The following is a 15987-nucleotide window of genomic DNA, read 5'->3' as shown; positions in this document are numbered from 1 at the left end:
TTCTAGCTAACAATCTGTTACAAAAGACCTAATGTTGGTATGGCAAAAGGAAATGTCAATAGAATGATGAAGGAACAAATCATTCAATAGGCTTAAACACACATCTAGCCTACAGTAAATTGATTCCATGAATTCTAATTAAACTTCCTATATTACATTACAATAACAAAGGCTACTTTCATTAAAGGTCAATAGTGATTCCAATAGACCCGTATACAAATGAAAGGATCCCAAAAAAACGATATAAAAAAGAATGCATTACCTCGGACAGCTTGGTGTGACTGCCACATTTAACACAACCCTTCACAACACTTGGTTGTTGCTATTTCATACTTCCAAGTCAAGAATCTTCTAAGGGGATGCAATTGGTTTTCATATGCATTTTCATTTGGAATTCCAAATTATATCCATAAAGCCCCTGTGCTAATAGAAGGGAATCTTTGTTGCTTGGATGTTTGACCTTGCCATCATATTCACAATTTTTATCACTCTCAAAATGCAAATATACATGAGAGTTCAGTCGTCACTTCCACTGCTAAGTCTACCTGAAATCAGAATAAAAAATATCGGGTTATATTATGGACACATCTATCAAAGGAAGATGGCCAACAACGAAGGGTTATCAAAACACCTAATGATCTTTTCCCTTCCATGGCTTCTTTCTTCTCTTGGCAACTTGAGCACAGGAAAGGTCCGTCCCAGGGACGAAATTTTGTAGAATTGGATGCACCCTCATGTATTGAAATGCCCTCTCCAGGTTTTATCTCTACTTGGCATACTGCACACATAAACAACTTAAACATGTTGCAGACTGGATATTTAGTATCGAACCTGCGATTTAGACGAACATTTTACTGTCAGGAGAAAAAACTAGAGAGCAAGTGGTTAAACTTAGACGAGTTGTTACAAAAGTAGACCTCTCAGAAAGCATGGCAGATCCTTCTTCATACAATTCCTCCACAACATCTGGCTCAGCGTACTCTTTGTCGTGACAAGAAGATGATTCAGAAGACTTTTTACGAAACATGGACTTGAGCATTCCTTTTACCGGCCTCCTTGTTTGTGCAGAAACAGATGGCTTCTCCAGATGTAATATATCAACAACGATGCAGGTTGTATCATCTCTAAGTCCCTTTGCTTGTACAGCTTCCTAAAGATAGAGAGAGGGTACAAACGGCACAAAAACATAACTACTGGCACCATATAACAGTTATCAAGAGAAGCTAAGAAAATCTAAATCTGCAAACAATGTATCTTATGATGTTTGAGTCCAGATGATTACTATTACACCAAACATGAAAACAGCCCCAGGAAACAAAATGATTCAAAATTTGTACATTAATCTCACTTTAACAATATGCGGTGCTGCGGCATCAGGTGACATGCCACGACAACAATCAAGGGCTACTTCTGCAGGTAGAGAATCCCAAACACCATCACTGCAGATAACAAGCCGGCCTCCAGCAGTGGGCAACTAAATAAAGATTAAAAAAAAATGGGAGAGAAAAAGGAAGAAATTAAATTCTTCATTTAAAAAAAGAGAGACTAATGGATTACATGGACACAAAAGATAAATTCACAACAAATGAATCTAATAATTTGATCCACACAATATCCTGAACCATCATGCAGATGGCAGAAATACTTGCTTAGAAGAGATGTGAAAATCCGTGTAGAATCAAACAGAGGAAGATAAAGGAACTATGTAAAGCAAAAAGTGTGCAAGAGAAAAGTTACTAATCAACAAAAGAAACGGCTTTAAGTGACGTAGAGTGGTGACTAACCTTCACTTGCTTTACATGCGGTACAGGGACAATAAATTCACCAACATCCATATCTCCAATAGATCGCGAGAGACACAAGCCACCGGGCCAACATCTCAAAGGACCAACCTAAAATATAAGTTAATCTAGTCAGGCATATTGGTATGACAAACATTTTTTACAAAGAATATTGGTAGACAACAAATATGGTCTGTATAGTACAAAATCTAAACAACAGTGTCCTTTAATTGTAAAAGTTCTAATGAAATGCAAAGTGCACTATGCTTTTATGTTGATATGGTCTTATCACCTAATGTTATCAACAAAAGTACCCTCGCCTCTCAGTTCTCCATGATGTGATTCGTCTAGTTTACTTCTTAATCTCTGTGTATGTAGTGTAATTGGGCAAAGTATAGGTACCAAAAATAAAAGTATTATAAGGAATCACATAAAAAACACGCCGTTCTCTATCTTATTTTGTGGCCATAGGAAGTGTAGTTGAAGCTTGTTACGAAGTAAATACCACTTAAGTTAAAAGGGCTCATGATTAAAAGGGAATGTACCTCTGCACCTCCCCCTGTATTTAGCCGACCAACTTCACCACCGCTAGAGGTGATTCGCACCCTTCTGATGTAAGTAAAAGAAGGGTAAGTCTGTGTTATAACAGAAATTCCAAATCGTTGTTGAAAAGGAAAAGACATTCAATTAACAACGTACTCCTCTTCATTCGTGTCTAGCCTGTGATCTGCAGACAAGTAATAAATCTCACCATCAGAAGATTCAAGTACACAACGGGAATCGCCAACTGATGCCACTGTTACAACCCAACCTTCTATAATCACAAAGGTGACAGTTGTTCCAGATTTTTGTCCTGAAAAAACAAAAAATAGCAAAAACAAATAAATACTATCATCAGTCAAGCTCAGGACCTCATCATATTAATAACTTTTATTAGTAATTGATATTCTTTATCAAGAATCTAATATTAAACCCCCCACCCCAACAAGAGCTAGGTGAAAAAACCCTTAGGAAATATGTTACAAAAGCAGTAAATGAATCCAGTATGTTAAATTCTAGAATCTCAAGCTGAAACTAAGCAAAAATCATTAAAATAAATTCCAAAATGGGGAATTATGTAAATATTTTTTAGAAAGGTAACTACACACTTAACTAACTTTAATCAAGAAAGTATGAAACTGCACAAATTGCACCTATCATGGGCTAGATTATGATAACTTTGTTTCAAACAGAGCCAGTAGCAATAGCAAACCTTCTTATAAAGGTTAGAAATACGAAATTTATACTAAGGTTTCAAAATAAGGTCAGCATGTTCACGGTACATATCTGCAAAGCTTTTCTTTATCATTGTTTAACATTTTAACTTTAAATGTAGGATAAAAAGAAAAGTTAGAAATATGTATAAATATTTTTAGTGATAGTACAATTGATATTCAAGTTGATGTACATGAATTCCCTCCTAAACAAATAGTTAACAAAGGACCAAACAAACACTAAAAGGAATTTAACAATTTATACCTTTCTCTTGAAAATCTTTATCAGTTTTTACAAAGCCAGCAACTAAAGCCCTGGGCAATGCTGCTATCCACTCGTCTCTGTTAAGATCCGGAGGAATTGCGCTTAAAACGTTATTTAGAAGATTCTCCTTAGTATAAATAGCAGCGGCAGATCCATTGTGTCCATCAAACATCTGTAAAACCTCTAAATCAGAAAATGAAACCACGGAAAACTAAAAAATAGAACAATAACAATAAATAAATGATAGTTCAAAGAATTATAAGCGTTCAGAGGGTAGCTATAGTCCTTCTGTCATCAAACTAAAATCACTGCACAAAAACAAATCTTGAAAATAAAAAGAAAACTGAGGCAAAAACACCTAGAAAATGTATTAGTCTATTCACATCAACATAGCAATAAAATCAATAATATGTAACTTGCTAAAGTCTTTCCGCAGTCTGATTTAGCCATGAACTCAAGTAGATCAAATATAAGAATAAAAACAACAGATTGGATTCTAAGTAAATTTACGAAAAGAAATCACAGTCCATAAGCCTGAAATTTTTACGACTCTCTCGTTCATAATGCCCCGTCCATAGAATGATAACGTAAAATACATATCACATTAAAATCTACTGACAAGTTTCAACCCTCAAATCCTATATAATAAACATTTCATTCAATCTGGAAAGGAAAGCCGTCAGAAACATACCCCAAAAACTGAATATGTAGAGACCCCATCCCCCACCATCCTTTGGCATTCTGTTTTAACCAGTGTTAAATCCTCCCCTTTCTTGCTTTGGCAAGCTTGACCATGAACAATCTCAGGATTCTCAATTTTCTCATGAGCCAATTCACGCTTAAGGAGCACCGAAAGAGGAACCGTTTGGTGTTCACTCCTGGCAGCCATTTCTCTCGCTCCCGCTCAATCCTTAAATTCCAAATACCTCTACCGCACCACAACACCAACAATTGTAAGAAGAAGAGCAGCAGCAACAACAACAACAACACGTTCCCTGCAACTTTAAACCTCCATTCTGTGAAATTAAATGCAATCCTAAATATGGAAACAAAACAAACGCGCGTTAATTAATAAGCAACTAAATCAAAACCTTAACGGAAATTTCCATATTATCACAATTAATCCAACATTTTCATGCAAATTAACAGAAAAACCTATGTGGCTACAATCAAGATCGCAATGCATACAGAACGAAGAGAGTAACAAAACAATTATATCAACACCACTCGCCAAGAATGAAAAAACATAAATAAATAATAAATAACTTCGAACGTTGGTCGTTGTTGGAGCAAATAGAGAGAAACGCAACAAGAGATTCAATTAAGCCGATAGAAATACGGCAATGAGGGAGAAATAAATTGGCAAAAGGAGGATATCGGTGAATAGCGAATCGGAATCGAGAATTTACAGTGGAGAAGGAAAAATGGCGATGAGGTTCAGGCGCGAAAATGTGGAGGCAGGCTGAATTGGATTGTTGTGTATGATCGAGAAACACGGATCCCAACGTCCTGCAAATATTCCATTGTTGGTTTTCGTTGATACAGACAAAGAAAGGAAGAGAAGGGAAAATAAAAGCGTAAAAATGAACCATTTCATTTCTAAAGAAAATCAAAATTACAGAAAGCATAATGCTATGACGTGGCAAAAACGCTTCGTTTTCACTTGGCTCGGCTCTGTCAGCCAGCTAGCCTATAAGGGAGTATTCATTTTCTCCTCCACCCTTCACACCCCGCACTTGCCAAATATCATTTTTAATTCTTCAAAACAATTTATTTTATTTATTATTTTAATTTTAATATATATATTTTGGGTTTCCGATATTAATATAGTCTTACATTACTCAGAAAAATTAAGACTAAGGACATTTTATATATTCATTTCTCCTCCAACCCATGGAGACGCTTTTTAAGGATAAAATCGGGACAGAACACTGACCTCTAAAACGGACAATACTTCGGATGCAGTGATTGACCCTTACGATGCTATCTCCTTGAGATCAGAACAATGATGTCCACTGTGGGGCCAAAAAGGTTCCTTAGCCCCTCAATTAGGGAGAATCCTCCCCTTGGACGATGCTTGTTTTTTGTACCAATATAGTCCTACATCACTGCAATCCAACGAGATTTAAGTCAATGACAATATATATATTTCTTCCTCCTGCAATCCAACGAGACATCTTTTAATAACAAAATCGTGATGGAGCACCGACCTCTAAAGTGGACAATACCTATAATGTGGAACATAGTAACGTAGAAATAAAATAAAAAAAGTAAAAACTTCTTATGTTCATGTCTTGTGATTGACCTTAGTTGACATCGTCTTTAACCATTTTCTTAAAAAAATATGTTCTCGGGGTTGGAACAAAGGATTAACTCCTTTCTCAGTTGGTCTTCTACTACTCCCTCCTTTTTTGGAACAGACTCTTTACTCTCTTTTCACTCCTTTGCTTCTCGTTCCCGTAAACTCCAAACTTGGATGACACCTGCAGAAGGCATTTCAAAGCTCAATTAAGATATCGGTATTCGACACACTCGGTACTATTAGTACTGAATGACAACGTACATTATTCTCGAAACATGTGCTTATTTATATGATTATTATGAACCATTTGTTATTATAACGAATTAAGGCTTTAGGCCATGATTAAGAGGATATTACCTAATGTTTGACCACTGGTTAGTCTTGTTAATCTTTTGTATAGGCATAATGAGTTCAGTTGTGTCAGTCGGTCCTGACTGGGTATTGAATTTCCAACTGTTGTATGGACTCGACCAGTAGAAAATAAATGTGATATTAGTTTTTCTTATATTTTAAAAAATATACATTCTTACAAAATTCATAATTTTGATTCAGTCCTTAAGTTTACAAATATTGTTATCTCTCTTATTTGGTTTAATTAATTCTAAACATAACATATTTATATATGTGTATATTAAAGTGAAGGAAAAAAAATATTTAGATTGTTGTAAGTTGTAATACTGAGTTCTTGGACAGTTGAACGGTGAATTGGTCCTACATTCGGTTCTGACGTGATTGGTCATAATCAAGTGAAATGAAAAAAATTGGGTTGAAAACGTGCTTTTGATTGCTTTGTGTTTTGTTGGTTTTCTATCCGAATTGGCGCCAGTTAAGGACTTATTTGGCAGAAATCCATTTGGCATAGGGTGTCATGCAAGACACAACCTTCTTCCAAAAGTATGTATTAATGGATACATCAAAAGTTTATTTGGCCGGATTACAAAAAAGTTTCTTCACAAATAATCACGGTTGTTGCGTTGACTCAAGTGCTTTTGTGTTTCTGTTATATGTCACACTATTTGGACCAAGTAATTATTCGTAGAAAATCGCAAAACATGACTGCATAACTATATAAGATAAAAAATAATTAGTTTCAGTTTCTATATATTTTTTTATACATCTTTCATATTTTTTATCAAATTAATTTAATATGAATTAAGTGATGCATTGTTCTAGCTTAATCGTTGTGGTTTAAACTCAGAATTTGCGGGTTGGACTTTTAGATTGTATTTTAAAGAGGATTTCTTGTAAGTAAACATATATTTAATATATAATTACATTACTTTTATTACCTGTGATAATATTACTTAACTTGAGTATCATAATTTATTGTGAAAAATCACTGTCACGTCTAACAAAAATTAAGTAAGAGTGTATTTGGGTGAGTAATTTTAGAAAGAAATTAGAATGTAATAAATTTGATTTTTTTTCTTTGAAATATTTTATTTGAATAAGACAGCTTAAATTTGTTGATTTTTTTCATATAATATCTTAGTTATCATCAGCTAAAAAATATTTTAATGTTAAATAATATTTAATAATTTGAAAACATAAGTTATATACTTTAGTTGATATTAGTTGAGATTATGTGTTGATTAAAGAAAAAAAAAATTGTTCAAACTCAATCTAAAAAAAACTCTAATTTATATCAATAAAAAAAACAATTAACTGACGTCTTAATTTTAGTAGAGTTAACAATGTCAAGATTAAAATTAAGTTTAAGAAAATATAAAAAAAAAACGTGACATAAATGTAAAAAAAAAAAGAAAGAAAGTAAGAGGACAAACTCATTTAAGATTGGGTTAGGTGTTTTAACGCAGCAATATATTTCACCTAACATGTTAACTTGATAAATTAAAGATTGATAAACCTGCTCTATTAAATATATATATATATATATATATATATATATATATTTATATATATATATATATATATATATATTTATATATATATATATATATAATTTTCTTGAAATTGAGTATGTTTTAAAATTTATTATTCTTAAAAATCAAAATATATGTTTTTATATTATTATTAATTTACTTTATAAAATTAATTTATTGATTATTAATGGAAATATATTATTCAAATAAATTTTAAACTGAACTACTAAGATAATTTACGTAATTTAACTAAATTTTACTATTTAAATAAATTTAATAAAATAAATAATTTATTAACAAGGTGTTGAACTTGTTAATTATTTTGTTTGTTTTTTTATGTAATTTGTTCCTGAAAGCATAGTTTTATATATTTGGTTTTGTTACCCCTTTGTATTTTTCTATTGAAATGTTGACTTTTAGTAGTCATTATGAGCTTGTTTGGATAAAAGTCTCATGTAATCTATAGTTATGCATTAGATTAATCAAGTTAGTAGTTATAGATATTAAATTTATTAATGTGTTATATGTGAATTTTGTTAGGAATAAGTTAAGAAAACACGAAAGGGAAAAGAAACAAGACAAAAAAAATCAATGAGGAAATTAATACATGTATCACTTGCATGTATTCCATTTTTTTGAATTGTATTGAGATTTTATTGTAGTGGATGGGTATTATAATATGTTTTTGGTGCATGTATCACTTGCATGTTATATATAATTAAAGTAAGATGTTTAAAAATTTATTAAATGAAACACACTTATTGAATAAAAAACGAATAAAAGATCTACCACAAGGTTGATTAACATATTTATATTTTAATTATGGACTAAATTATAGTCCACTATTTTCGCTTTTATGTTACCTCTTATAATTGGGATTTGTATAACTAAGTGGTTCTTTTGTAAATGATCAATATTAATGTAAACAAATATTAATATTTGTATTTTCAAATTATTAAATATATTCTAATATTAAAAAATCAATTACTAAATATTATTGGAGTATTTTAAATAGACTAATATTTATTTGTTTAGAAATTTTTAATATTAAATTTATATTAAAAAAATTCAATTGCTTTATCTAAATAAAAAAAAATCAAAATAAGATATTTTAATTATTTTATCTGAATAAAACATTTGAAAAAGAAAGAGAGACCAATTCTAAGTTATTTAAGTGTTACCAATTTTAAATTTTTAAAATGGTTTAAGTCTCTTATCAAATACAAGTAAGGGGGAGTACTAAGGATTTCAAATTTCAAATAAAATTTTAAAACTTATTTAGTTTTAAATAATCAAATTACTTTATAAATTTTACTTTTAGAATTTTCTATCTGAACAACATGTTTTAACAAAATAATTTAAAAAAAAACTTTGTAAATATTATTCTTTATGCCAATTAAATTTTTATTACAGTTTCTTTATGCTTTTGATAGTGCTAATTTTGGGGAGTCGTGGTTTATGGTGCTGATGCTGAATTTTATACCTACCAACTAACTTCTCATGGCTCATCTCACACAGTCATGGCTATGCTTTTTAGAGAGGAGGGACAGTGCCCCCAAAAAGTAGGGTTTTTAAATTGATTGTAAATAAAATTAATTTCTTTTATAAAATTCAATAAAAAAATCATTTTAATAATTATAATTTTTTTTCATCCTAATAAAAAGAAGTATTTTCCATTGTTTAATAGAAATTGAACATTCTTTTATAAAATTTAATAAAAAATTATTTTAATAATTATAATTTTTTTCATTCTAATAAAAAGAAGTATTTTTTATTATTTATTGTTTATACCGATAAAATTCACATTTTTCTAATAAAATTTTATATTACACTATGAAATCAACCAACATATCAGAATTCACATATCGACATCTCAGTTAGACTGTCAATGCAACCATCTCAGATAAACTGACGATACTCATAATTTATATATCGACATTTCAGTTAGACTGTCAATACAAATGACATCTCAGATAACTTAGGATAGGATCCATGAAAAGGTATTATTAACCAAGAAAATGTTAGTGTTTTTTTGCTTACCATGCAATAAAATTGTCTCCTAACATTATTTTTTGTGATTCCATCCTTCTGTAACGCATTATAGTGAGGATGAGAAGAAGAGAGTAGACCCAATACATGCACAAAGTTATGATATTCTTCTTCTTTTTTATTACTTTTAGGCGTATAAGATGCTCCACCAACTAGTCAAGCCAGAAAGGCTTGGACTTGAACGTGCTTTTTGGAAGCTGTAAACTTCCACCTTCTCAAGCAAGTGTTGCCATCAAATATATCTATCAAACTTCAAATACGCGTATTGGGTACAGCTCACTACACCTCATTCATTGCTTTTGCTACCTTGAGACATCATAAGCCAAAACCAAGGACTTGAATGATGTTTTTTGTGCTTATTAATATGCAAACTATAGTTTGGTAATCCATGTCTTCCATGAAAATCCAGTGATTATGTTGGCATGCAGGGTATTGGTTGGACCGTGTCAAAAACATGAATTAATAATTCATTAATGAATACATCCTCCCACGTTATGTGTGATTTGGATTGGAAAACACATGGTCTCTATTCTCTTGACATGTTGCCCCATCCAACATGGTTGACAAATGGGACGCGTTTCTTGTTTTTCCCTTCCTTTTTTCTTGTTATGTTTGAAATTCCACGTCTTATCACCACATCAGAGAACGTGGCTATAGCTTCACTGTAATTGTCTGTTATTGTTTTTCAATGATATCTACAAAATTAATATGGATTTAAATTAGCCTCTAAATTCTGTATTATTTATATACGAGATATTATCAAAATTAACATGTCAATATTGTTAATTTAAAAATAACAATTTATTAAACAATGAATATAAAAAACACTAAAACTTTTGGAAGTACCAATTTCATTCAATATAACCAGATTTGGAGATAACAAAAAACTTATTTAACCCATTGTCTTTTATACATTTTCCCACTTTGTAGTTAAGAACAAATCCTGAGTATCACCTTTGTTCTCCACCTAAAACTTGTCATAGTCAAGAATCCTACAACCCTCAATTTGAGAACACAGACATATTTGACCTAAATTTCCATGGTTGTCATTGATTCATAAACAGAGTTTCCTTATCATCCAATTGTGGAAATTTTCCATTTAAGTAGTTTGCTTACCCGTCCAATTTCATTTTGAATTTACTAATTGATCTCAAACACAACTTTCTGAAGTGCTTCTGCTGTCAGTGGGATGTGCAAGCAATCTTGACCATCAGAATGCTTTTTAATCTTGACCAGCTCATGGTCTTTAAATTCAGTTAGATTAGAGTTCAGCGTAACTTGACTGCTAACAAGGAAACGTTCTCGACAGACTGAGTAGAGATCACTTATTGGCATTCCTGTAAAATAAATGAAATATTTAACACAACTTAGATTTGAAAAGAACAACAAATCCAAGTAGATGATAGAAACTTGCCTTCGTCTGGGTGAGAGAGTTGATGTTCAGCAAGAACTTTAAATACACTCTGAGCATTACGTGTCAAACTTAGCAAAACTATTGTGGCTGTTTTGACAGTTTGGCTGGCACTGCCATGAGCAAGAATCAGAGGATAAAACATGCCTTCAACCTTGTAAGGGGCAAAAGTAGGAACGTGATACCAGGACCAATTGAACTGCGTGTGGGCCATCTTTTTGTCCCAAACTGCCAACAGAAGAGGAAATTGTTAATAGACATAGACTACAAAAAAACCTTTCAGTCACATATCCGTCATTTCTATTGCTAAAGCAACAAAAAAGAACTTTCAACAGCCTTGTATTATGTCAGAATCAGGTCTTCAAAGAGGCCATTTAGATCTAAGAAGTTCTTTTCAATGTTTCTACCGAGTTTTGCTTGGTCTTCACTACCTCTGATTCTAAATTTTGGACTACTCTCCACTTGATCAACTCTTCTTACTAGTGCCAATAAAAAAAAAAACTCTTTTTACTAGCATTTATGCAGGTCTCTTCACACATGACCAAACCCATAAGTTATTTCACCGTCTTTTCCTCATACGGTGAACTCCTACTTTGATTTACCTGATTATTTTTTTATCAGCACTAGCATCACAACAAGACCATGCTTGTTCTGTAAGTAATTATGCTGTTGTATATTTATTGTTTGTTTTCTTTTTCCTACAAACAACTTCAAAGAAGTGCATGTTATTAGTAGTTTCAATTTTATGTTCCATGACCAAGAAGTGTTTGGATTCTTCAACTTTATGAAAGGGTGATATTACTTAGTCCTATTGTCAGTTAAACATACATATGATCAGAAACTCAGACGACCTCTAAGAATGTGCAGCATAGATAAAAAAAGGTTATAGTGTTTCATTTACAAAGCCATTTATACCTTTAATTGCAAATTCATATTGCATCTTCAAGTTCTATTCAAGCACTCAAAATGAATCACAAATAGATTATATAGCAGAACAAAATAAACCTTCAAATAACAATATAACTATACATTTGTTTAAGGCATATCCAAAGATAACAATCACAAATACAATTTACAAGAGATAAAACATTCTGCAAAGACAGAGAAACAGTGCAGATTATACTTACACAGTGGTGCATTGATGTGGTCAATAGTGGCAACAATCCGAATACGTGCGCAGGCAGCTAGTCGAGCAAGATACTGTTGGGTTTCAGAGTCCCTCAATCCAGGTCCATCAATATTGTGAATAACAACACAAACAAAAAAATCAACATCATCTATTTCTGCTTGATCCAATAATGTAAGAAGTTCTTCCATCGATTGAGAATTCAGTGGCTGCTGGCTCTTCGGTGATTCCCGATATAAAACCCTTCGTTTGGTTTTCATTTGGTCCCACAGAAGTTCAGCTAAAGCTATCACAGCCTAATATATTTTAAGAAAATATATACTGGATTAGTGATGTACGATGAGAAGAACATGCTTAGAGCACATCACAATCATCATCTTCATACAAAACATTTACTATTGGACAAAACTTGGATGCAGTTCCTTGTGTGATTTTGGTGTTGTTCTCCTATTTGATTTAGAGTTTTACCTTAGTAACCTATTTTATTTTTTAATGCAAACTTTAATTGTGCAAAGTGAAACTGAAATTATAATTGAAGAACAGTTCCGAATATGCTTGAGGAACAAAATCTAAGGGCATGTTTGATTCTATTCTCACTTTAAAAAAAATGTTATATAAAGCAATTTCACACTACTTAACAATCAATCTCCCATCCAAAATGTATTAAGTTTTGAAAATCATTTTAAAAAACAAAAACAGAACTGGAAGATATTTCCTCATCCTCTTCTTCAGTTTTCTTCACATGTTCTACTCAAGTGCTCAGGAGATAGACATTTAGAAATAAATAAACAAAAACGGCTAAGGAGAAAAACGCTTGCAAATATGCTCTAGAGACAGAAAATTTTTACAACACATAAAACTGCTTTATAGTAAACAAACAATGCCTAAGTTCGGTCTTTTACTTTTCTCCTTTTTTTTGCCATAGTAGAAAGAGTTCTAATCATACATATCATAGAAATGGAAAAAGTTAGGAAAGAAAAAACCAAACCTGTTTTAAGTTAATGGATTGAAGATATCCATTAATGACAACTACAGAATACTCAGTCAGTGCCGTCGAAGCGAAATCTTCAATCAGAGCTTTCTTAGATCCAAATCCATACATTAGAAGCCCAAAACCACACCTGAATCATCCATGTAACAACCGGAAAATAAGAAAACAAACTTCGCGCAATAAATGCACTTTTGGAAAAAATAAAATAAAACCACATCCAAACGAACCTTAGCGCCAAAAGCCATTCAGGGTATATGGTTTTATAGGAATCCAATAAGAGAGCGATCTCGTCTTCATGCTTGGGTTGAATTCGCGATGCGGCTTCCCTCAACTCCTGGTAAATTGCGAAATCGCAGTGATTGGAGAGAATAAAATACAGGGGAATGGAACATCACTTTAAGAATTACAATTAGGAGTAATACCTGTTCATCAACGACGTCGATGTCGGTTAGCTTATGCTTCGATTTCTTGGCCGAGGAAGCAAGTTCCTTCGCCAGAAAATAGTTTCTTGAGAACTCGAACTCTTCCTCCTCGTCCTCGTCCCAATTGTCATTGGTATCCATTCTTCAATCAACAAAGTAAAGGGAACAGTGTTGACGAAAATTTATGATGCAGTTTCTTTCTTCTCTATGCTCTTGTGCCCTAGACGATTTTCCCGCCATATTTCATCTGATCCCACCGGGTCGGGTTTCCCTAAATCATTGACGGTTCCTATAACCCGATTAGCGTTTTGACAAAACTTTTTAATTTTAAAAAATAGCGATCCATGGTTTTTTAATCAAAATTAACTGATGATAAATTTATTATTTTTATAATAAATATATTAACTGTAATTTTAATTCATACTTTTACATCGACACTATTAAAATATTTATGTTTGTTTTTGTAAGAATAATAACTAAAAATTGGAATAAACATTAATCACAAGTATTTTTTTACTAGACTAAATTTATGTAAGAATAAACATTAATCACAAGTATGCATTTTAAAATAATTTTTATAAAACTCAACCAACTTGTAAATGCATAAATTACTCACTCTATTTAATTTGTGAGATTATTTCGTATTTTACAATGCTTTAATAATATTACGATGCAGTATTTAAATCTATAAGTTTTTATTCTCATTCTCTTATCATAATCTTTTTTAGTTTAATATAAGTCCCTTTTATCCAAACGGATTTTATTGCTTTTATGTTATATTTTCTTAATTTTAATAAGATACCCACTTTTTCAAAATTAAAAATAGTATAAAACAACCATCATCAAATAAGCAGTTTTTCCACAAAATAACAGATATATTTTATATAGAAAAACACATATATGTATTTTTATGTTGTTTTTCATATTTTAACCATTAAAGTTAGATATAACTGACAAATGTTTTTTCATAATTCAACAATAAATTTGAGGTATTTTATAAAATACTTCAAATGTAAAACCGACAAAAAATTTAAACATCCAAAAAAAAACATTTTTCTACAGAGTAAAAAAAATATTTGAGGTATTTTAACTTGTTTGGTTAACTTACGAGCTCATATTAATTACACATAAAAATTTATTCATTTGTTGGGTTGGTGACAATAGTTGATTGATGTGTATTGAGCTTAATTTTTTATAATAAATTTAAATATTATATAAATTTATTGATATATGTGTTGAAGAATTATAAAAATTAGATGTAATTAACATATTTTCTAAATGATAATTGTTTATTGGATTTTTTTAGTAGTTTTGATAATCAAAATTTTAGTTTTTTTTAATAATATTTTTTTTTATATGATTAAGATTTTTGTTATTGGAAGATGTCAAGTTAAATGATATCTAAAAAGTTTTATAAAAAAAATAACATTATATAAAAATGGATTGTCTAGTTTTGATAATAAAAATTTTAACATTTAATAAATAGTAAATGACAGTAAAAATGCAGAAATTGTAAACAATAAAAATTACAAAGCAATGAATGTAAAAACATAATTTAAACTATAATTTAAACCCTAAACAACAATATGAATGTAAAAGCAAATTAAAAATTTAAAGCAGTGACTAAAACAAATGAATTTAATAATTATAAAATCAAGTGTAACTATCAGATTGTCTAACCGACAATCATCTATTAGACTATCTAGTAGTTTTGACAATAAAAAATTTAGGGTCTAATCAAATTATAAATGACAAAAATGTAAAAGTGTTGAAATTATAAATAAAATAAATGTAAAACTGCAAAAAAATATAAATGACAAAAATTGTAAAAGGGAACAATAGAATTCTTTTAAGTAAAAATCAATAAAATTGTAAAGAGAAAGTATATCTAAATATAACCATTGAAGCTATAAGAACTTATAATAAAAAATAGAGCGTAGTTAAAATTGAAATTACAATTGAGGTAAACTCAAATTGAAATGAATTAAAAATGGATGAAATGGAATGTAAAAGTATAGATTAAAATGAATTGTAGTAAAGAGAAAAAAAATTATTATTAGAGATATGGGAAACATCAAATAAGAATCATAGTCAAATTATCTTCAATTGAATGCAAGGAACTTAAATATGATTTTCTTATTTAATGAATAAAATATATGTATGCAATTCAGGTACCGTGACATAATCGTCCAATTAATTTGTTTAGACAAAACACGAATCTCCTAATTGGTTATAAACACACATAGGTGAATGCAACAACTCTACCTCAGCATCCACCACTTATTTGCAAATACTAATTGATATTGCACTTTTATTGGCCATACCTGCTACCTGCTACCTGCTACCTGCTACCTGCTACCTGCTACCTGCTACCTGCTACCTGCTACCTGCTACCTGCTACCTGCTACCTGCTACCTGCTACCTGCTACCTGCTACCTGCTACCTGCTACCTGCTACCTGCTACCTGCTACCTGCTACCTGCTACCTGCTACCTGCTACCTGCT

The 15987-nt window shown here is 31.1% G+C and overlaps 2 protein-coding genes across 3 annotated transcripts; both read right to left on the bottom strand.

Annotated features, from left to right (window-relative positions):
- Nucleotides 1-34: 34 nt before the first annotated feature.
- On the bottom strand, nt 35-4918 carry LOC137816488 (probable protein phosphatase 2C 12). Its single transcript, XM_068619641.1, has 10 exons — nt 4709-4918; nt 3991-4335; nt 3300-3471; nt 2481-2634; nt 2327-2390; nt 1785-1892; nt 1349-1474; nt 918-1150; nt 632-831; nt 35-545 (listed from the first exon to the last, which is right to left on the bottom strand). Exons 2-10 carry the CDS (start codon nt 4186-4188, stop codon nt 517-519), a joined length of 1284 nt encoding a protein of 427 aa, XP_068475742.1. The 5' UTR covers nt 4189-4335; nt 4709-4918; the 3' UTR covers nt 35-516.
- A 4885-nt stretch (nt 4919-9803) lies between these two features.
- Nucleotides 9804-13743, bottom strand: LOC137816487 (origin of replication complex subunit 2). Of its 2 annotated transcripts, XM_068619640.1 has the most exons (7): nt 13484-13718; nt 13289-13395; nt 13059-13191; nt 12072-12366; nt 10948-11172; nt 10650-10870; nt 9804-10228 (listed from the first exon to the last, which is right to left on the bottom strand). In XM_068619640.1, the coding sequence occupies exons 1-6, from the start codon at nt 13622-13624 to the stop codon at nt 10674-10676; spliced, it is 1098 nt and encodes a 365-aa protein (XP_068475741.1). In that variant the 5' UTR covers nt 13625-13718; the 3' UTR covers nt 9804-10228; nt 10650-10673. The 2 variants fall into 2 exon arrangements, with proteins under 2 accessions (XP_068475741.1, XP_068475740.1); XM_068619639.1 differs by lacking the exon at nt 9804-10228 and having other exon boundaries at nt 10368-10870; nt 13484-13743.
- Nucleotides 13744-15987: the final 2244 nt, after the last annotated feature.

The sequence above is a fragment of the Phaseolus vulgaris genome, chromosome 1 (assembly GCF_000499845.2).
Source record: "Phaseolus vulgaris cultivar G19833 chromosome 1, P. vulgaris v2.0, whole genome shotgun sequence".
NCBI lineage: Eukaryota > Viridiplantae > Streptophyta > Magnoliopsida > Fabales > Fabaceae > Phaseolus > Phaseolus vulgaris.
Note: the sequence above shows the minus strand (reverse complement) of the source record. Positions and strands in the feature narration are given on the sequence as shown.